General features: G+C 40.7%; 1 protein-coding gene across 1 annotated transcript in view; it reads right to left on the bottom strand.

Moving 5' to 3' along the window:
• The window catches only part of LOC117261473 (alpha-1,3-mannosyl-glycoprotein 4-beta-N-acetylglucosaminyltransferase B), a 44030-nt gene that overhangs the window by 4424 nt on the left and 17253 nt on the right, over nucleotides 1-22353 (bottom strand). Inside the window, exons 8-13 of the mRNA XM_033633882.2 lie at nucleotides 20676-20790; nucleotides 20425-20555; nucleotides 17922-18029; nucleotides 13100-13293; nucleotides 10621-10699; nucleotides 636-711 (exon numbers count right to left, since the gene is read on the bottom strand). Coding sequence (XP_033489773.1) covers nucleotides 636-711; nucleotides 10621-10699; nucleotides 13100-13293; nucleotides 17922-18029; nucleotides 20425-20555; nucleotides 20676-20790 — 703 coding nt within the window. The remainder of the gene's footprint in view (nucleotides 1-635; nucleotides 712-10620; nucleotides 10700-13099; nucleotides 13294-17921; nucleotides 18030-20424; nucleotides 20556-20675; nucleotides 20791-22353) is intronic.

Genomic DNA, 22353 nt, shown 5'->3' with positions numbered 1-22353 from the left:
TGACCTCTACAGTTCCTGTTAACTGACATTTCTTAATGCCATCACCAACTGAGGAAACAGCTACCTGAAAACATTTTGCTACTGTCTTACAGTCTTGTCCTGCTTTGTGGGCATCAGTTATTTCAGTTTTCAATGTGACAAGGGAAACCACAGTGCTAAAATGCTAACTCATGTCCTCATTGTAGGACTCATTCCTGCATCACTCTACAAAATGTTATTTTCATTATCAGATTTTCACTTTGTATCAAGTGTATTTTCAATTATTAAAAGAATGAATGGGCTGCTGTGGATCTTCCTGCAGGCAACATTGGCAGCCGTTTAGGGTGTTGGCAGTTTGAGTTTCACAAAGACAGGAAGTTCAGAAACTTTTTAGAGGAACCCTGCTGATGTGTGTTGGTTGTGCAGGCTTTATCTGTTTCCTTGAACAGCTGGGTTGTGTAATAATGGACACTTGCTTTGTAATGTGATCAAACAAGTCTCACCCACATCTAATTAGATCATTCAGTCATTAAAATTTCATCCTATCAGCTGAACTGGTGCTTCACTGTGTTGATGACATGCGTGCCTGTGTGACACACATAGATGTCTTATTTATTTGTATTGTCATCAGTTATGAATGATTTCGATGTAGTTACTGATAATGATGAAGTCCTGATCAGATACTTTGTAGGAAGAAGACGAGCCAGCCACTATTCTCTCTCGGGCCGACGCCTGCAGGAAGAAAACAAAACATGTATCACACAGGTTTAACATGCAAATGTATCCGATGACAGAACAGAAAGAGATCTGAGATCTTAATCACATGCCAATACTGTGACTTCATTTTTCTCTGGAGAGCCTCACTCAGTATACTGTAAGCAACCAGTAATGTCTTCCTGATACTAACTGATATCAATCAGTCTGATGACAAGTAAAAAACAGTCTGGGTATTGTTCTATAATGTTTTTGACTGTTAATCAACTGACAGAAGCTATGGAGCAATGCAAATGACACAAGTTATGGGCAAACTCAGTGATGAACAAACTCAAATTGCGAACTTAAAGACTAACTAAAGCTGGTAGGGGGGTAAGACAGGCCCAGCCACTCCTTAGTGCTCCTGATCCAAAGCACCTCCCACCCTACCACACACACACACACACACACACACACACACACACACACACACACACAATCCAGTCTATAGCCTATGATTAACAGTTGAATAGTCTGCAGTCCAAGCTGTTCTTTTAATGTTTTCTATTGCTATTATTATTTTTTATAAGTGACAAAGTATAAAATAAAAAACCCTCTCTATAATCTTTTTGACCTTGTCGCTGTCTCAAGGGGATTTCTCTGTCCCTTTAAGAGAGTATTCTCCAGTGTTCGTTGCTTCGGTGCAGCTTTGCCTGAGTTTGCCTACTTGAATGTAGGGCTGCCACTAACGATTATTTTCATTGTCGACTAATCTGCCAATTATTTCTTCGATTAGTCGACTAATCATTTTATCGAAAAATGTTTTAAAATGTTGAAAAATGTTGGTCTGTCTCTCCAAAACCTCTAAATGATGTCATCTAATGTCTTGTTTCATACTCATGCCAAAGGGTTTTAGTTCACCGTTACAGGAGAGTGTGTAAAGCTGCCAATATTTGAACCTAAGAAGCTGCAATAAGAGTATTTTGGTTTACTTTTATAGTACTTTTCTATGAAAAATGACTCAAACCGATTAGTCGACTACTAAAATAGTCACTGATTATTTTAATAGTCGATTAGTCATCGATTAGTTGACAAATCGTTGTAGCTCTACTTGAATGAACTGTATTCAACTGAAACCCCTTTTCCACCAACATGGAACCAGCTCTGATGTGGTTCCTGCTCCCAATTTTGAACTTTCACAACATGAGAAGCAAACCTGGGAAAAAAAGAGTATTGTAAACCCCAGCTCTAAGGACACTGACAAAAGGACACTCCAAGAGCTGTCAGTCCATCACATATATTCACATATTAAAAGTTTCAAAGAGTGCAATATTCCATTCAAGAGAGTGTGCTATACCACCTTATTTCTAACGTGATAACACAAGATGTAAGACAGTGATACCCCAACCATTTTTTAATTCACAATGAAAAATAAATTAAAATTCAAACTTTGATTGTAAATAAGCTGCCTGAGTGTACAAAATGCACCAAAATTGAGCTTGTTTATCAGAAAAAGTGTCAGGGATTGATCTGGGTTAAGCCCCGAATGTCCTCAAATCCTATAAACCTCCCTGCACACCTGACCTGACTGCACAATGCTGCTGCTGCTAAGATGAGCGAGGACAGCAAACAGTGTGAGTTTGACAAAAGGCAATTGTATGCAAATATGGACTGACTAATTTTCCTTTACTTTGCCTCCTCATGCCACCCTTAAACCACCGTGTGTCATTTGCCAAATGACAGTTGCCGTGTGCAAGGTTGCTAACATCAGGTGCCATTACAAGTCATAACATGTTAGGTCCAGTGCAGCTTTTCCAACTGATAGCACTGCAAGAAAAGAGAAGATCACGACTTTAAGGTTGTCTTACTCTGCAACATCAACATTCCCCACAGCTACAATAACTTCTGCTGAAAAGCCATTGCTGCTTTGTTTCATGTAACTTGGGAACTGGTCAAAAGGGGCAAGCCATTCGTGGATGCTGAGCTTGTGAAAGTGTGCACATTGGGAATAGTAGAGGAGTTGCTTGTGGGAGACAGCAACAAAAATATGATAATGATAATGACAATGATAACTGTGCGAGACAAGTTCAACTATTGGATTTGACAGTAGCATGAAGGCTGGGAAATTTGTTCAAGGACAGCTTTTCAACACTACGTTCTGAACTGAAATCTGTGGATTACATAACTGTCGACGAGTCAACAGATGCAACTGATACTGTGCAACTGTCAGTATTTGTGAGATGCTTTAACAAGGAAATTTTCAAAGAGGAGTTGTGCCTTTTACCACTCAAGACCAACGGGTGAGATCATGTATGCTACTGTGAAAGGTTTGAAAAAAAATTTCTGGAGCTTGGTAAAATCAGTCACCTTGTAACTCATGATGGGCCATCTACCACAGGGCAAGAGGGGCTTGGCATCATGTCTCACAGCAGAACACCCAACAATCAACTTGCTGTTGTGCCAAACTGTTTGTTGAAGCAATGATGGACACAGTCATTAAAATTGTAAATCACATTTGCTCAACATCAAGCCTACATGTTGCTACAGGAGCAGGAGGCCCAGTACTCTGATCTACTGCAGCATAATGATGGACGGTGGCTGAGTTGGGAGAGTTTTACCGTGATTCTATACACAACTGAAAGAAATCATGGAATTTCTTCTTACTCAGAAATCTGACAAAGCAGAGGAGCTATCAGAGTTCATGCAAACAAACTCAACCTGCAGCTCCAAGGTGGGGATGCCAACGTGGGAGAGCTGTTTCAAAAGGTGAACGATTTTTAGGTAAACCTCGACCTTTTCCTGGCTCATATAGAGAGGAAAACCTACACTTTCCCACACTGCATTATAATCCCAACATAAAAATAAGACTGTGCCTTCAGCATTGATAGTGTCGATAGCATTGACAGTAAAACTCCGGTAGACAACTTCAAAATCCCTGTGCAAGTACTGCTGTTTGTGTGCTACCTGTTTGCTGCCACTGTTACTGGGTGCTGGGCTGCCTGCAATTGACAAGGGCACATTCGATCTTGATATGTTTCAAATGCAAAAATGTCCTGAGAGCCAAGTTCAAGGAGGAGAGAGACTGTGCGTATTGGGCACATTATGTCCATCAGTATCCGAACTGTAAAAGACTCTCAATATACATTTTGACTATGTTTGAATCAACCTGCATATGAGAGTCAGGGTCTCCAATGATGAATCTAACTAAGGACAAGAAGCACAACAGCCTCACAGACTGCCATCTCAACCAGTGCATGCATATTGCCTTCATTTCTCACAAACCAAACTTCAGCAAGCTCTCAAAGGAAATGAGATGCAATCATTCACACAAATAGGTCGTCAAGAAATGACACAGAGTATGATCCATATGAACTAAAACTGAAAATTTGCTGGGTTAAAAATAGGAAATGTGTGATAAAGCCAGAAAAAGCTTATGACATGCCCATTATTGGCTATATACATTTGTTATTAAGGATAATGCTACTGGTAGAGCAGTAGATGGAACAGTTATTAAAAATGCAAAAAATATACTGGATGAAATTTTGCAGTACCCTGGGCCAAGACACTCCTGTTCACCAGATATGGGGCTGTACAGAGGGATAGATATGCCAGTTTGTATGATGGGCTACATTTGGCTGTGAACAGTAGTCACAATGTTTTCATTTAAGCTGCACTAACTTGACAATGTGTAAGCACACAGTCCCCTACATACACATCTAGCAGGAGGAGAACATTATCATTCTTTTGGAGTCATGTTTGTGTCAACTTGATGGATGTAAGTCCAATATTCACTCTTTTTAGCGCTGTTTTTGTTCTCCACCAACTCCTGAGAAAAATATCTGCCTCTTTAGCCTCTAAATGCACCACTATTCTCCCCAGCTAGTTTATAACTGTGCCTGCCAGCTGTTTGCTGAGCAGGTAGTGTACAGAGGGTTTAATAGAGCTCTTGAACAAACAGTCGCCCATTTACACATACACATCCATCACTTTTCAATACAGACACCTGAGGGGTGTTGTAACTTAATGAGCAAAGTCCAACTCTGTCATCAAACAGTGTAACCCTAAAGTAACTGTAGGATTACTGCAGTAATCCAAGAGTAACACCAATAACAAAAATAATCATGGAGATTTAGAACGCAGATTGTAGCTGTCAATTCCAAAATTAACAGTTGAGGCATAATTGTGCATCATGATTAGTGTTGAATGTGACTGATGTCAAGAAAACTCAGGCCAAATCCACACTAGTATGTTTTCATTATACAACAGCATTTAAAAAAAGAAGAAGATTTTCATACAAGAATGGTTTAGCTTGGTTTCAAAAATAATTTCTGTCTAATACTAAAACGCCTAAAAATGTATTTCACCGCATGACCATTCATGTACACTGGGTATGTACATGTAAAGGTATAAGCAGCAGATTTTCTATTCAATGGCTGATTGCTGAAAACAAACAAACAACAAATAAAATATGAAGATGGCAATAAAGATCAGAGATTTCTTTGCTTTGAAAGACAAAGTGGTGAAACTGTTAAGGCAGTAAAGGCGGTGAGACACAGATTTGGAGTCATTGCAAAGCAAATACGATGACATGATATCAGAGCTCTACCAGGAGAGTTATCCATTGCTGGAGGATGCCATGGCAATGGGAAAGGAGTACAAAAAACGTTTGCAAAAGTATGCACGTTCAGATGATAAAAAGCAGGCGCTGGACAAGCGATCATACAAGAGAGGAAAAAACAGAGTCCGCCCTATAGACTATGCTTCCATAAATATTTAATTAAATGACAACTGAGGTGATGCTTCAGGCTTCATGCTTGTCTGATGAAGATGGGAAAGGAGTATAGTCCGTGAGCCAGTGGGGTTTATGAGAATTATTCCCCCCGGAATAATTCTCATAGTGATTTTTAGCAAGGTATACATCTCTAGGGTTAGAAAAAATGTGATAGCCATGCACCGGTGGCAGCTTTCTGTGTGCTATCACTTGATTTATAATCCCATAGCAAAACTAAAGAAGAGCTCAAAAAACGCCTGGCCGAATGGAGGTTAAGTCATATGAATCCATGCAAATTTACAATGCAAGCTCTGAGAGCTAACAAACTTGTCATGCCTGATGGCAGGATATCCCTCCACATAATAGAAGAAATCAGAATGCAAATATCTCAACGCAAATAGGAGATACAGACTTATAAACACATACCTAAAATAGGCGGAAATGTAAAAGATGGGCATCTATGTAGAATGCTCTCAATTACTTTGCAATATTTCTGCCATGGATTGTCATAGCAACACATATGAGGGCTTGTTGGAAACGTGTGGTTGAACTGAATCCAGGATGGCCTCCGGTGCTGGCTGGCCTTCCATCCAATCTACCACCAAGTGTTCAGTGTCCTCTTCTTTCTCCATCCTCTGCCAACAGGGCTTGGAACTTGAGGATGGTTCTCCAAACACCTTCTCCATACACAAGCTTGATAGTTGGCTTGCTGTGCATGTTTTCTTATCCTGGATCTACTGGCCTGTAACTGGACACAAAATGCACACTTCCAAGATGTGTGTGTTGCAAATAGCCTTAGATATACAGACATGTGAGAACCAGGCATCTATCAATGATAGTGTGGAAAGATGAAGATGTGGAAGAAGAGGATGACTGTTGTGATTATTAGGTAATGTAAAAGAAGTAAATAGTGCATTAACAATAATAGTGATTGCCTGCTTCGCTTGTTTGGTGTGCCCTGCCTTACCTTGTCTCTGTCTCTGCCTCAGGATTAACTTGTCCTCCGGTCACCTCAACTTTTATTCCCTCATGGAGTGCTCAGCCTGACTCACCGCCCTCTCCCTGGTCACAGACTAAAGCCTACTACTGTTGGTCAGTTGCAAGCTTTTGAGTATAGTTTCATATATTCATGTACACTTGTAGTTAGAGTTAATCCTCCTTACCAGTTTGTTCTGCTCTAACCAGCTGTCTCCTCTACTTCTTCCAGGCCTCCTCCACTGAAACTCCATTGTCTCCTCACCCTCCAATGCTCCACCCTCACTGTCTCTGGACTCCTTCCTTCCACTGTCCCACCATCCCAGACCTAAACCCCTTTTCAGAACCACCAATCCCTCACTATGTCACCCTGGATCACTCTGTTCTCTCAGACAGATCTCCCCCAGTGCTTTCAACCCCAAAACCCCTCTCGGATGCTCCATATTGGACTCTGATTGTACAACGTACAGCACCCTCTACATTAGGATTCACAATTTTATTATTAAAATCCATGTGATTACATGTGCCTTAGGGTTTTTATTGACTTCTCCAACATAAACAACAGGCCAATAATTGTTAAATAATACCATAAGGGATCTCTACAAATCAACTGAAGTCAAAAGCTACCGTTTTGTTTTCTTTCATTTGGGACACCTCATATGTTTAGTGGACTGACTCCCTAAATATGCAAGCTATCCTTACAGTTTTGGTTGGATTCAATTCAACCACACCTTTCCAACAAGCCCTCATATGTGTTGCTATGACAATCCATGGCAGAAATATTGCAAAGTAATTGAGAGCATTCTACATAGATGCCCATCTTTTACATTTCCGCCTATTTTAGGTATGTGTTTATAAGTCTGTATCTCCTATTTGCGTTAAGATATTTGCATTCTGATTTCTTCTATTATGTGGAGGGTTATCCTGCCATCAGGCATGACAAGCTTGTTAGCTCTCAGAGCTTGCATTGTCAATTTACATGGATTTATATGACTTTACCTCCATTCGGCCAGGCTTTTATTGAGCTCTTTTTTAGTTTTGCTATGGGGTTATAAATCAAGTGATAGCACACAGAAAGCTGCCACCAATGCAAGATTATCACATTTTTTCTAACCTTAGAGATGTATACCTTGTTAAAAATCACTATGAGAATTATTATTTTAGAGCATTATTATTATTATTATTATTATTATTATACCGGGTGGTACCGGTGGGCCAAATTTGGGGTCCTGGCTCACGGACTAGTTCCTAGACAAGATGGATAAATCACACAAGGTAGGTGGACCTCGCTCTGATGTTTAGGCTTGACTCATAATGACTGATAACACACAATAGGGAAGCAAACGTGAGTGTCTGCATCATTGTTTTGAAAAGTCTCCATTTCCACCCATCCAGATTGAAACACAACCCCAGAGTTTTCAAGATAAAACCAGGTCAGTGACTGAAATGCTGGAGTAGTGTGGATGCTAGGCGTATACATCGCAATAGTTATACGTTTTAGAACATAAACGTTCATAGATGATGTTCATAGATAGCCTAAAGTCTGTCATAAACCTTTGATGTTATTTCATTATGCTTCATGTGAAAAATGGAGGGGACCTGTTGTCTTTTTCAGAGGGATTTGGAAATCTAACTACTTGTACTTTAATTTCAAGCAATAAAACTGGTGTGGATACTGTCTTCAGAAAGTCCAGTTAGTCAGTGTTCAGGAGTGTTGCCATACAATTTGTCCACCCAAACATACAGCTGTATGACGGAGTACAACACAAAGTCGTCAGCTCTGAGCAGCTCTGAAGAGAAACAACCTCTGTCAGCATACACTTTATAGCCTCTCCCTGACCTCAAGGCTATCAGACCTGTGCACCTGGGCTCAGATAAGACTGCAAAGTCCCGTTAAAATCAACACCAGTCATACACACTACAGTGCTGTGGTTATATGCAATCATTAACTATTATCATTAAGCCTACACATCTTTATTAATCAGTTCACTTATGATGCACCCCTGTGTGTATACAGTATATATACTGTATGTAAGTATGTGTGTAAAATAAAAACAGAAACTTTGGTGATTAATCTACTAACTTGAAAAACTGCTGGGCTCTCCCTAATAGGACTAAGGCTGCTCTTGTTTCACAGGTTTCTGTAGTCCACACCCCAGGACTAGCTGTGTCAATGCTTATGTGGGTGTGCTATCTAAAGAGGCTGTAGACAGGACCCACAGTCCAGTTCCCAGGTTGTCAAATAACAATGCTTTGTCATGTCCCTCCCATGTGATACCAACGCCAAAGGATTCAAAGATTCCTTTGGCGCCTCTATGAGACGCCCCGGGCTTTCAATTTATTCCAGTGTAAACCTATCTGTGGCAATATTAAACGCTCAGAGCAACTGACATAGCATTAAGAGCGAGAAAGTCTGTTTAGGGTGTGGATGGGTCAAACAAACACAGACTTTCAGCCAGGAGACCACTGTTCGTATCCCGTGTGAAACCAAAAGCCAGCGCTGTTTAAGCATAACGTTACTTAACTTATGTCCATCTGTGACGTACTGTCATTACTCATGCAACATATTTACACCACATTACACAATCATTTAAACAAACATGATGTTTTTTCTAACCCAAGTAGTTCTGTTGCCTTAAACAAACAGCTACAACAACTTTAACCACGTGTTACAACAAGTTTCACCCAGGAGACAGCTGTGTGTCACATACAGACGAAAGAATACAGGTATCACATGCCAGGAGTGTGAGAAAGCACCAGTGTTCGATGACCTGGGAGGAGAACATATTGATTTGGGAAGTACTGAGAGTACGACTGAACAAATGAGACTTCCATCATACATCATAAGTTGTGACAGAGTGTGTAAACATATGTTTTGATCTAATTTTACTGGTGTTAAACAGCACAGGGAGAGTAACTGATAAACAAATGATCAAGTATTCCTTTGTGGCTTAATCATTTCTATGCACACTATATTAGAATTGAATAAATAAGGCACGTCATAAAATGATATTCTGAGACAGTGGACATGTGTAAGATTTTTATCATGATGGTATATCTGTTCCAAACCTCAGACATTGCATTATCACCAAGAATGAAAATGTTTTAACAATACAGAGCCCTATATGTTACCATTAATACGCACAGCCAACTCCACAGCCATCTAATTGTCTGGTTTCTAGTTAAAAAAGGTAATGATCTGACTGGCTTGTAGTTCTGGTTCATCCCCTGGGGGACATGAATGTACTGACTTGTGTCTAATCCTACAGTTGATGATATCTGAAATAAAGGTGTGTCTTTGTGAATAAGTGATCCAGACATGATCTGCACCCCTGCCACAAACGTATATGCAATGGGCTGAATGGAAGAAATACTCAGGCTTATTATTCAACATATCAATATATTTTTTTCAAACCGTTGTTGTTTGTCATGAGTACTTTTACACAGAACATGAGTATTAAGTATTACAACATTTTGTTTTTAGGACAAGGTAAATTTTTCCGAGCTTTCGCACTGCAAATAAAGGCACTAATCAATCACATTGTGTGGTTTGGACATCTTGTCACAATGCCATGCCAATAGCTGGCCTCAGCACCATTTATTATTATATTAAATGAAAAAGAACAAAAAAAAATTCAAATAAAGTTCAGTATGACATCACCTGAAAAATCACTGAGCTCACAAGGAATAAGCTTTTTTTTTTCTTTTTTTTTTTTTTTTTTTAACTTGTCTCAATACATTTTTATTCATATGTACCATACTTAATCCATTTTCCTCTTGTCACTTTTTCATGTCAGAAGTGGTTTACTCTTTGGTCTGTTGGTGTTTCACCAGCAATCTGAAGCCTCTGGAGCTGAACTCGAGGTTTCCCTCTTATCTTCCACACAGCGATCCCATGTCCGTGTAACTTTACTCAAAGGTCAGCCATGGCATGACCACTTTTCCCCCTTAAGTGTGACGGAAGTGTCGATTCACACACACACATACACACACACACACACACACACACACACACACACAGCCAGAGGGAGGCAGTGGAGTGACAGCAGATAGCTTGTTGTGGTGGGTGTTTCTTGTTGCCTCGCCACTCTTTCCCAAGGCATCAACACTTGAGAAGAAAACCAAAACCTGCTCGATGGCAGTAATGAAACCAAAGAACGAACACACACACACACACACACACACACACACAGGTTACTCACATTGCTGGGCCACACTTCCACTGTGGTGTTGTGGAATTTATCTCCACTGGTCTCAATATTTCCGCTGCGAAACAGGTACCTACAGTGAAGAAGACAGGTGCAATAAGTAAGTGTGCTGCCAGGATCAACAGACTGTATATAAAGATGGACGACATGACAGCTTCTCAAAAGTGAAGCCAAAACATACTGATCACCTCCTGGTGGCTGGCTGCAGAATAGGTGATGAACCCCGCCCTCTCCATGTTAGCGGATAGGACATGGGCCAAGAAGATCATATTTTGTCATGTTGGGTAGTTCTTATCACACTGATGTATTTTCACGCCAATTAGTGTGCTCACAATCAATGGTGCTGCTCATGATTGGTCAGACGGGTATGTGGGTGGGAACTATATACTACACAGATCACTAATGCACAGACTCTGGCTCCAACTGACATCACCAGTGCAAGATGGCAGTGGCCATATCTGAGATATTTTGGCTTCATGTTTGTACAGTCAGAGGAAGTGGAGACACATTGTCCATACAGTCACTGGGATCAATATGCATGGGTGCATCAGGGCTAAAGTACTGTATCAAACTGTAATCAGAATCACAAATGGGGGAAAGTGGGACACGTTACAATTGCTATTATAGCATAGAGAAATATGTAAAAATATGTGCATTATGCTACAACATTGCGATAGATAGATAGATAGATAGATAGATAGATAGACAGACAGATAGGCACTAGCCACTTCACACCCTCAACCCTCTTGCTGTGAGGTGACAGTGCTAACCACTGCACCACCGTGCCACCCTGGATTTGTATTTTGAAATTTTTAATCTGACTTAAACACTTGAGTGTGTTGGTCTAAAGAGTAGTGATTCTGGAGAAAGTGGCTAAGTAGCTGTGTTAGTGGAAGTCAACATAGGACTTAATGTGATGGCATAGGATGAACTGGAGTGGGGCAAACACTACAAAAGCTACATACACACACCACCACATCCTGTTTCCACTTAACGTTAAACCAGAGTGGTAAGAAAGCTTATATTATGTGTGTGTTCATTGGGTGTGTGCAGTTGTATTTTCATGAACAAGCAGCACTATGCACTTTAAATATAGATCTGAGCTCATATTAGAAAATGTGGGTCTTTGGTTGCCCTGTTACAGATACTGCCTATCTAACCCACAGCCGGCCATCAGTTGCCGCTGGGCTGATGTTGAGCACATGTAGTTTTAGCTATGCTAGCAGCAGTGTTGGTCCAGACAGACATAACAACTATTTGCTGCATTTTCATGACATGACATCACATTTTTGCTAACGGCTGAGTGAGAGTTTCTATTTGAAAAACATGGAGGAGAATGCAGATGGACCCGCCCTTTACAATTACAGCAGCTTGGTAAAGTAGCAGTCTGTGATGCTAACATTAATGCTAGCTCCACAACAGAAGTGTAGTCTGATATCAAAACACTGTCAGATGTGACTTACAGCAGTGTGTAATATTTAACATAATAGGCCAACTACACAGCTGTTTTAAATACATATAATGCCACTGTCACCACTGAGTAATGTCAACTGTACCACTAATATCTTAATCTATGCAAAAATGTTTCTTAATGATGAAACAAGATAGGCCTGTGATAATGTTTAATACAATCATATCTTTGTTAATAACATTTTTACAATTTAAATTGCAATAGCAATCTTAGTCTGAAAAAGCAATTAGATATTTTCCTTAAATCATTCACTCACTACAGTTAGGCTGTCAATCCTTATTAAAGACAAGGCAAAACTTTACAGTACCAGCTGCAACTTTTTAATCACACATAATCTTAATTTGAACTGATCTTTGGTGTAAAATCTGCAGGCTGGTTTGTTGTGTTTGATATGTTTTTAAGTTACAAATACAGACCTCCCAGACCACAGCAGAACATGCATGCAGCAGTTACATCAGCTGTATCACCAGCTTTGTGGTGCAACTTTTAGCAGAAGATGCAAGTTTGGTCTTTGAAGTTGCCTGGTCTGACTAATGGTATGAGTGAGTGAATGAGTGGGTGGTGCAAACAAAGATGGTGTCACAGCTGCATGTCCCTTTAGCTGATGGGGACAAAAAGACACTTTCCACTGTAAACAAACTGCCTTGAATAGATCCAAGACAAAACGTCAAGAAATGCAGCAGAACTGCACCTGATACAAAGCAAAGCTGCGACTTAAACATTGATGTGAATGAAAAAGGGCGTGCTGCCCATCTGTTACCTCCATGTTCTTATTGATTTTCATCTGAATGAGGCGTCAGCCACACAACAAAAGACTGAGGCACTTTGTGTCATCATCTATTATCTAGAAAAATGTATTGCAGAAACTCAAAACAGCAGTGGGAAAAAAGCGGAATTATCTCAGACCCCTTCTCTACATTTTCACATCTAAATTACACCAAATGAGTTTACTGACTTTAAATAATACTTCTGTCAACTTTTGAAAATACATTTCAAACTGACCTGAGAATGTGGATTGGCTGGGGAAAGCTGAAGAGGATGTAGTCATCCTTGACGGGTGTTAATGCCCAGAAAAAGTCCTCTCCTTTGTAAGCCCTTTCCAGGCTGTGCTGCTGGTAATGCTTCAGGCTGGTGCTCAGCTCTGCAGCTGGGTTATTGTGAGCCTGGTACAGAGTCTGCTTCCCGAAGTCCTTATCCTGGAGGAGATGAAGGACAACCACACACTCATGTTCACAATTTATTTATGTCCACGTGGAAAGAACAGGTACAAGGACACAAATATTGAAGTTGCAATAGAATACATTCACAACACCATGGACCAGTGACAGAGGTCTTCACAATAGAAAACACAGGACTCAGTTCTCAGGAGTATAAGCTGCAGCGCCTCTGCCATATATGAATGATAGCAAAGGCAGCACAGTAGTTTGTAAGTCATTTAGCCCTCTTTTTGAGCTTTTTTTATTGAAGCCCTCTTATGATTACCCTGAAAGAGTATCCAAGGCTAGCAAATGTAAAACAAGTAGTCTGCATTAATAACTTAGGTCTGACATGGTGTTTGGGAGTGGTTGGCATTTAATGACCATGGTCATAAAGGTTTCCTTTAGGACAGAGTCAAAGGTGCAGGCTAGCTCTAAAACAAACACTTCTTTGGACTCTTCATTGACCACTACAACATCTGGTGTATTGGCAGGTTGGCTTTTTAGCAGCCTGGGACAGCTTTTAAATGAGAGTAAAGCATTTAGCTCACTGCTTTTGCGTTGCTGTGCGCATTGTGTTTTTTTAGGAGTGCCCTCAAAGCCTCGAGTTGAAAAAACTTCAACTTAGAGTGGAAAAAGCGCCTTCTGTCATCTGCATTTTTTCACCATTCTTCAATCAGATGAATAATGAGGTAGGCCTTCTGGGGTGGAGCACTGTGCATGGTTTTTTACATTAAGCTAACGTTTGATTGTTGTCCTTGGAAAGCTGCGAGACAAATCTGCACAAACTTTCTGTTCAACTGATTTCTAACGTTATACCAACCATTGTTAGGCCCAACCATTGACATCAGATTGTCAAACTGTCTCTGATTTATCTTAAAATAAGACTTGGACTGACCATCATCCAGGCAAAGCTCTTTGACTGACAAGATTCAAAAAGCGCTCTGTATGATCGGCGCAGGCCTCAACAAAAAAGGAAGTGCAGTGCGCCTCACATCTTGCAAATGCACTCTGATCGGGCCCTTACAACTGCAGAGATGGAAGATGGAAGGTTTGACACAGGAGTGTTTGTGCTTTCTCACATACAGACGGACAGACAGCTAAATGAATCAACTAACAGAATGCTCAGCACAGGGGAGACATGCAAGTTTTTCCTGAAGTTTTAGTCCAGTCCAGTGCTGTTGTTGTTGGAGTAAAATCCATAAGAACTCAGCTGGGCCTGTAGGTATAAGTGGTTGACTATGTCCATCGTATGTGGCTTGTTGCTTTGACAGAGATAGTGGTCAGTTAAATTGTTCTCTGAGACCCTCACAGTCCCAGAGTCAGACCATGCCCACTCCAGTGAAACTCCAGTTCAGACACAAACATCATTCAGCTCTGGCCAGTGTGACCAGACCCCAAACCTTTCAGAGTGGGTGAAGAGTTTCCTTTTGGGTTTTCTTCTGAATACAGGGAGGTGGGGTCCCTGGTCAGTGGGAGCCTGCGTCTCCTTAGGCAAAGAAAAAGAGAGGATGGAGCCACCAGCTCCCTCACATCCTTATCACCATTACTCCGCATATTCAGAAGGTGGAAAAGACTCACGCTGACACAAATCCATGCCATGTTTGGTACTACCAGCCCTCTCACGCACACACATGCAGGCACGCACACAAACAGCATTTAGGTCTGTGTTGGGTGTTTGGATAGATCTTTATGTTGTTACTGTATATATCCACCTGCATGAGTTCCACAGAACTCCACCTTGACTTCTATTACTTGCTAATCTGTTTACTTTAGGCTTCAATGGCAGCATTTACATTCGCCTAATCACAGAGATATCTTCAATTTATTTGGCTTACAATTTAAGAGGGTGACACCCTTTAGATTCACATCACCAGTAAACATTTCCACACCTCTTTTGCCCACACAGGAGGCAATCAGCTGACCATATATGTTGCCTTCTCACAGCTCCCGACACTTTTCTTATGTACAATTGGTTTAGCTTGAGTGTCAGACTGAAGCTCCCAGAACCTTCAGTCTGACATTGCCTCCATTGAAGGTGATTTACAAGGGGGAGGGAATTTGATTTTTTCCCTAACCAATCAGTAGAGATCAACGACTCACCCAGAATCTGACGTCATTAGTATCCATGCCTCGGGGGTACCGAAAACAAGCAAGCATTGCCCGTTTAAAATGTCTCCGTCGTCATGCACGCCCAGCTGCATCGCCGTTAAATCCAGTTTAGCAGCTTCCTTAATTTGGTCCTCCATTAACACGAGTAGTGGCGAAATACCTCGATAGCATCGTTAATGTGGTCTGTAGGATCTGTAGCGGTCGCCATTGTTGCTATCCTTACCAGTTACCCACCGGCGTACAGCTTGACATCAGCGTGGCGCTGATTGGCTAATCGCTAGACCCCCGGCGTTCATTGGTCCGTCCATCGTTTGGACGAGATAAATCGCAAATTCATTGAAGTATGCCAGACCAGAGATGCAAGCCTACTCAGTTGAGTGGGCGGGGTCTATGGTCTGGAACCAGGCTACAATTGGTTATAATCTGGTGGGTCACATGGTCTCTGCCATCTCTCTGATCTATTTTTCAACTAATGAATCTCTCTTATGAATCAGCTTTCTCCTGATTGAAACTGTATCCACTCATGAGTTCAGACTTTGGGAGTGGTTTTCAAAGAAGTCTCAAAAAAGCAGCAAGTGAGCAAGTGAAAGTGTAGAGGCAGACAGAAAGAGGGGCGAGAGAGAAGGGTGTGCCATGCAGCAAAGACCCAATGTGACGTCACTGGGTGATAAAGTCCTCAGAGCTGAACTTTACTTCTCACTGCCATCTGTGGCCATCAGCAAACAAAATAATCAAGTGTAACTTTAACCTGCAATACAATAGGAAAACTGTATTTAGTGTTGTAAACGTGCGGAATACAGCCCAACGTTAGTTGTAGTAGGGCTGGGGCTAGCTCACCTTAAATGCTATCTGCCATTTAACAGAAGAAGCTGTAGTACAAGAAGACAAGATGAGACCAGCCACCTAGCTAATGTGTATGGTTACGTTCTAACCACATTCAACACTCTCTGAAAGTGCTAAGTAAGCAAGTTAAAATAAATAAGCTAACATTACTTTTGAATGAAATAACATAACATGAATAAACATGACTACACCTCCTGTGAATAAAACTTTAATACATTTAATTACATACTGTGGGTTTAAAACATGTACAGAAAATACCAATCACAGTTGAGATTTTCTCTTTTGTGTATTTTGTTAACATCAGCAGCTAAACACAAAATCTGTGCAAAGGCTTTGACATGCTGCTGACCAGAGGTAAGATCTCTTTGTTTATTTAGCTTTTTATTTATTTTAATTATTTGGATTATAATTGTTTTGAATCTAACTCAGATTTCTGAAATCTCCTGCTGTTTTGCAAAGGTTTGTCACGATCTGACAATAAGACAACATTGGAACAGAGACAAAAGAAGATGTTTACTGTCCATTCTGAGGGAGCTTACATGTCAAAAACAGTGGTGAGGAAGCTACTTCAAAGGGAACTGCCCATTGGTTCGACAGCCCATTGGTTCGACAGCCCATTGGTTCGAAATCCCATTGTTCCGACCATATTAAACTCATTGTTTCGAAGTCCGTTCCGAAATCATCATGATGCCCTGTGGTTAAGGTCTGGTTAGGTTTAGGCACAAAAACCACTTGGTTAGGGTCAGGAAAAGATCATGGTGTGGGTTAAAATGAAAAAGAAAGTGACAAACACATAAGCTGTGAGCCTGCTCCGCCTCAAGCCGGTCGCGGCGCACCATATGCCCGCCACGAGCCGTTCAGCACCGCAGACAGTCAGACTAATGGGATGTCGAACCAATGACATGGGCCCACTTCAAAACTGTAGCTCATGAAGCTACAAGCTATTGCTCATTGGAAATTCAACTGCAGCAACACTCTGGTTATAGAGCCACAGTAGACAGCCACACTATGAACTTCTCAGAAACTGAGGTGTAACACTGAAGAAATACTTACTGTTAAATGAGCTGTATACAATAATCAGAGCATTAACATACCAGCAAAGCACTGTCTGCTATGTAAAGATTAACTTGAGTAATGGATTCCTGAGCAGAGCATGAAGTCCTGCTACCCCTGTGTGTCTTGTCACCTGAGTTTCTGTGTTTGTTGTTGTGCTAGATGGCCTGGTTGGATCAAAATGTTAGTGAATATGAGTCCTGTGTGTGTATCCTACTGATAAGCTTATGGCGCTTAACCTCCGCTTCCCACCAGGTAACACTGTTAGTGCTGCACACTGTTAGCACTGTTAGCTGCTGGCACTGCTAGCAGCCAGCTCAACCACCTCCATGTTGAGAGCTGTGTGCAGACAACCTCTGAATCATAGATAAACTCTGAATATCATACAGATCTCCTTTAAATGATAAACTAAACAAACACATGGTATTCTGCAGAGTAGTTCCATAAATGAATCACATCACAGTCTCATTTCTGAAATAATTACGTTTAAACATCAGTATCATAAAATGAACTAAAAGATGTAAAACACAGCCATGTACACATGTGTGGATCACATTTCAACTTTCATTATGGCGCAGTAACTCAGTGTCATTTAACACACAGAGCAGAGATGCACTCACCTTTAGGCGCTGTAACTTCCCAGGCAGAGAAGAATGGAGGCCGACGTGCTGGAAGAGGGAAGGCTTGTACCTCTGCTTGAGCAACGCCTTCTGTTCATTACAGTGTTTCTGGAAATGACAATACACCAGCATGTAGGTCAATACTACTTCTATAATAATAACTGTATTTGTAGAGCACTTTTCGAGCTTTCAAAGGTGAAGAAAATACAAAATATTAGTGACACACCTACACCAACATATACACTTAAACACATATATACCTGCAAGCATACATACATACACATGTCCGCAAATACATACACTCCCATACACACAAAAAGTCTATCAATTGACAGGAAAGGCCTTTCTGTAAAAGTAGGTTTTGAGATGATATTTAAAGATGTGACAGAGTCAGCTGATCTGATGCATAGTGGGAGGCTGTTGCAAAGCCGAGGAGCCAGAACTGAAAAGGCTCCATCACCCTTTGTTTCTACCTGGACTCTGGAACACTTGACCTGTTTGAATGGTACAGTGTGAAAAGCTCAGTTATATACTCCTGTGCCAGATTATTCAGAGCCTTGTATATGATTAACAGCACTTTAAAATGTATTCTAAAAGGAGACTGGAAGCCAAGGCAGGAAAACTAAAATAGGTGTGATGTGTGAGGATCGTTTTGTTTTGGTCAAAAGTCTAGCTGCTGAATTTTGAATGATTTGGAGCTGATGCATAGCTCTATTGTTTAGGCAGGTTAACAAGGCATTACAGTCATCAAGGCAGGAGGATAGAAGAGGATGTATGATTTTCTCTGTGTTACTGAAGGACAGGAAGTGACCTTCATTTGGAGATATTCCTCAGCTGGTAAAAACAAGACTGGACTACATTCTGTAAATATAGTCTACATTGTCATAAAATCAATGTCATAAGGGTAGAACATTATTGTTTGTGAGTATTCTATTCTTCTTTTATTTACTACATACATATTTATTATACATTCGTAGGTTTTAATTTAATTTAATTATTTACATCTTTTATTTTGGAGAAAAGTTTCTAAGTTTATTTATTTGTAAAGGGGACAATGCACATTAATAAAATAATAAAATGTAATGTAAAACCCCCTTTGTTTTTGCTTATTTTTCATTATTCCAATCTCAGATTACAATCCTATATCTTTGACATCATCTGTTTTATATCTGTGAAAGCGTAAAGGGTAAAGGGTAAAGTTCCACTGATTGTCACACACCTGAGTGTGTGAAATTTGTTCTCTGCATTTGACCCATCCCCTGAGGGAGCGGTGAGCAGCAGTGGTGCCGTGCTTGGGAATCATGTGGTGATCTAACCCCCCAATTCCAACCCCTGATGCTGAGTGCCAAGCAGGGAGGCAATGGGTCCCATTTTTTATAGTCTTTGGTATGACCCGGCCAGGGCGGACCACACACTGAGCTGGATTCAAGATTCAAGATTAACTTTATTGTCCCACAAGTGGGAAATTTGTCTTGGGTGCAACACAGTGCAACACAGTCAGTAGATAAATAAATAGTGCAGCAGGCAATATATAGGGAATTAAAACAGTAAAGAAACGTTATAAAATAAACAGCATACAGCAATTTAAAACAGCAACCATAAAGTGCAGTAGTGCTTGTATCTTGGCTTTAGTTGTTAACAAATTTATTAGAGGCAGGGAAAAAGGATGTTTTTGAATCTATTAAATCTGCACCGAGGAACTCTGAACCTTCTTCCTGAAGGTAACAACTCATACTCTGAGTGCAGGACATGAGACACATCATCAATTATTTTGTTTGCCTTGCGCCATGTGGCCTGTGTGGCCAATGAGCATTGACACAAAAACATGCTGTATGTATATTCTTTTTTAGCTCAATAAAAATATTTGAAATCATGTCAAATTCACTATCAGTTATGTACACTCCTCACTCCAGCATTACCACTGGAGGACCTGCTCTGGTTTTGTGAAGAATCTGGAATAATGACGATTAAGCAGCATAATGTGAGGAACTAACTGTTCATGAAATGTGTTCATGAAAGAACCATGAGAAACGTAAAGAAAACGTTGACATGTGGAGTCTTTATTTGCATGCTGAAACTGTTTCATGAAGATTAAGGTAAGTATTTTATTCCAGCTGTAACTGGCTTTTATGATGCACATTGTCCAGGAGCCACTTTAAGTAGGAGTGCTTTAATATGTGTTGTATACTGTAGTTTATTGTTTTTGATTTTTAGCATTCCTAATTATCTAACCTAATTAATTAACACAAAAGGTTCCTGAGTTTTGGTTTTGTCTTGTTGCCAAATTAATTCCCCTCTCTGATCCTGCTAAGGTTATCTTGAACCTTAAGTGTCACATGTTTTGGCTCAGAGCACCTGTATGATTTGTAGTGGTGCAGTTAATCAATTGGAAAACACACCACCAGAATACACACTCTGCTTGTCAATTCAACATTCAAAACACATAAATCACTTGTGCTTTATTATTGGCTGTGTTTGTCACCTCTTGGCACGGCTGACTTACTGCGTCTTTCTCTGGGTTGCAAACTTTCACCCACAGTATGTGTTCTAACAGCCAGTCGATGGGTTTGTCTCTGTGGAACATCAGGAAGAACTCTGCGATCATCGGGAGGTCACGGGTTCGAAACATCTTGCCTGGGGGATTGCACACACACACACACACACACACACACACACACACACAGTCAGTATACACTATAAACCAGGCTCATTATGTAGATTTGCCTACCACTCCAATACTTTACACATACACACCTATAAATCCAAGCTGGGAGAACTCCAGGAAGAGCCATTGCTTGGAGTCCTCCTTCACGGCGAAGGTCTTCATGTCATCGAAGTAGTTTGCCTTTGCAACAACATCATCTTCTAACTGGAAAACACATGCCACAAAAACTAATTTTCAAAACTCATTTCAAAATCCTTAAGGGGTTACTTTGGAATTTTTCAACCTGGACCCTATTTTCCCACATTTTTGTGTCTAAGCAACTAATGGAGACAACAGATTTTGAATTAATCCAATACTGAGGGCTGCAGCCAGCAGCGGTGAAACAGGATGCAATGTAACCCCTCATGGCAATATGCACTTTCAATGTACAGTATGTCCACTGTAAGTGTTTGTTTTTGCCACTGACAGGCTCAGATTGTTATTCTAAGTGTGTGACAACATTATGGAGAGGATCCAAAAAAAGATATACCTTTTTGTTAAAGAGTAAGATCTTTTTGTTTACCCCCAAAAAGCTCTGAAATCGCTATGGGCAAAGCCACCAGACTCCATATAAATCCACAGTAATTTTAGCGTATATAAAGCCAGCATATTTTCACATCTAACTGGGTGAAATAAGGGTTTATTTCAACCAAGCCGGAGTTGATGACTGTTGGAACAGTGGAAAGATGAACCAAGAAGTGTGTTCTACAATACAACAATACAAAAAGTTCTGTTTATTTAAATTGAGTCGGTTTGTCGATAATGATTTCAGGGTGTTTGTGGCTAAACAAAAGATCCTACTCCTTAACAAAAAGGTCCATCTCCTTGAGGATCTTTTCCATAATGCTCTCACACACGACACAAAAACAATCTGAGCCTGTCAGTGGTGAAACTATCACCTTTAGTGGACGTACTTTGACAGTGTGTAAATGCACAATAACCGTACGTTAAAGCCTGTCTCACCACTGCTGGCTACTGCTCTCGCTCAGTACAGAACCAAATTACAAAAATGTTGTTCCCAATAGTCACTTTGATACAAAAACATGGGAAAATAGGGTGCAGGTTGAAAAATACTGAAGCTACCCTTTGACAACTATTTCAAGCTTGGAGAAGTCTGCAGTCTGGCGTTGGTAAGAAGCAATGTCATGAACTGAACTTTACTTCAAAGTGTGATGTTAGCTCCATCACTGGTGCTAAGTGCTCTTTCAGTGTGGTTACACTCTGCACTTGCGTGTCAGTCAAAGAGTGTGGGTGGTGTGACGTCTTCCTCTGCTGAAATTTGAGGTTTCGTTTGCGTCAGTCTTTTCTGAGTCTGTTTGAACATGGTGGGTACTGATGTTCATGATAACTGTCCAGCTATGCCTCTGTTTACTTCGAACCAACTGCTGTTGCTGGAAATGTGAAATGCATCCCCTTTTTGTCTTCCTGTATTCACCCTCTGTCTGAAATGCTCCTTTTTAGTGTCTGTCTCTGTTTCTCGAAAAAGCCCAGTCTGCTCTGATTGGTCATAGTTTCCAGGCCTTTCATATCTAAGTGTCTCTGCCCTGTCATAGCAGCTGGGGAATGACTGTAACGGAGAATAGTGGTACTTTCGTGAAAAATCAGCAATAAAAGAATCTAAACCAAAATCTTCACAACTGAATATGTTCCAGCAGGAATATGAGGAGGGATACATGTTCCCCTGATATTAGCAGGTAGCTACATGTAGCACCGAATGCTATGGAAAGA

The sequence above is a fragment of the Epinephelus lanceolatus genome, chromosome 7 (genome assembly GCF_041903045.1).
Source record: "Epinephelus lanceolatus isolate andai-2023 chromosome 7, ASM4190304v1, whole genome shotgun sequence".
Lineage (NCBI taxonomy): Eukaryota > Metazoa > Chordata > Actinopteri > Perciformes > Serranidae > Epinephelus > Epinephelus lanceolatus.
This window is presented reverse-complemented; position numbering and strand designations above follow the sequence as displayed.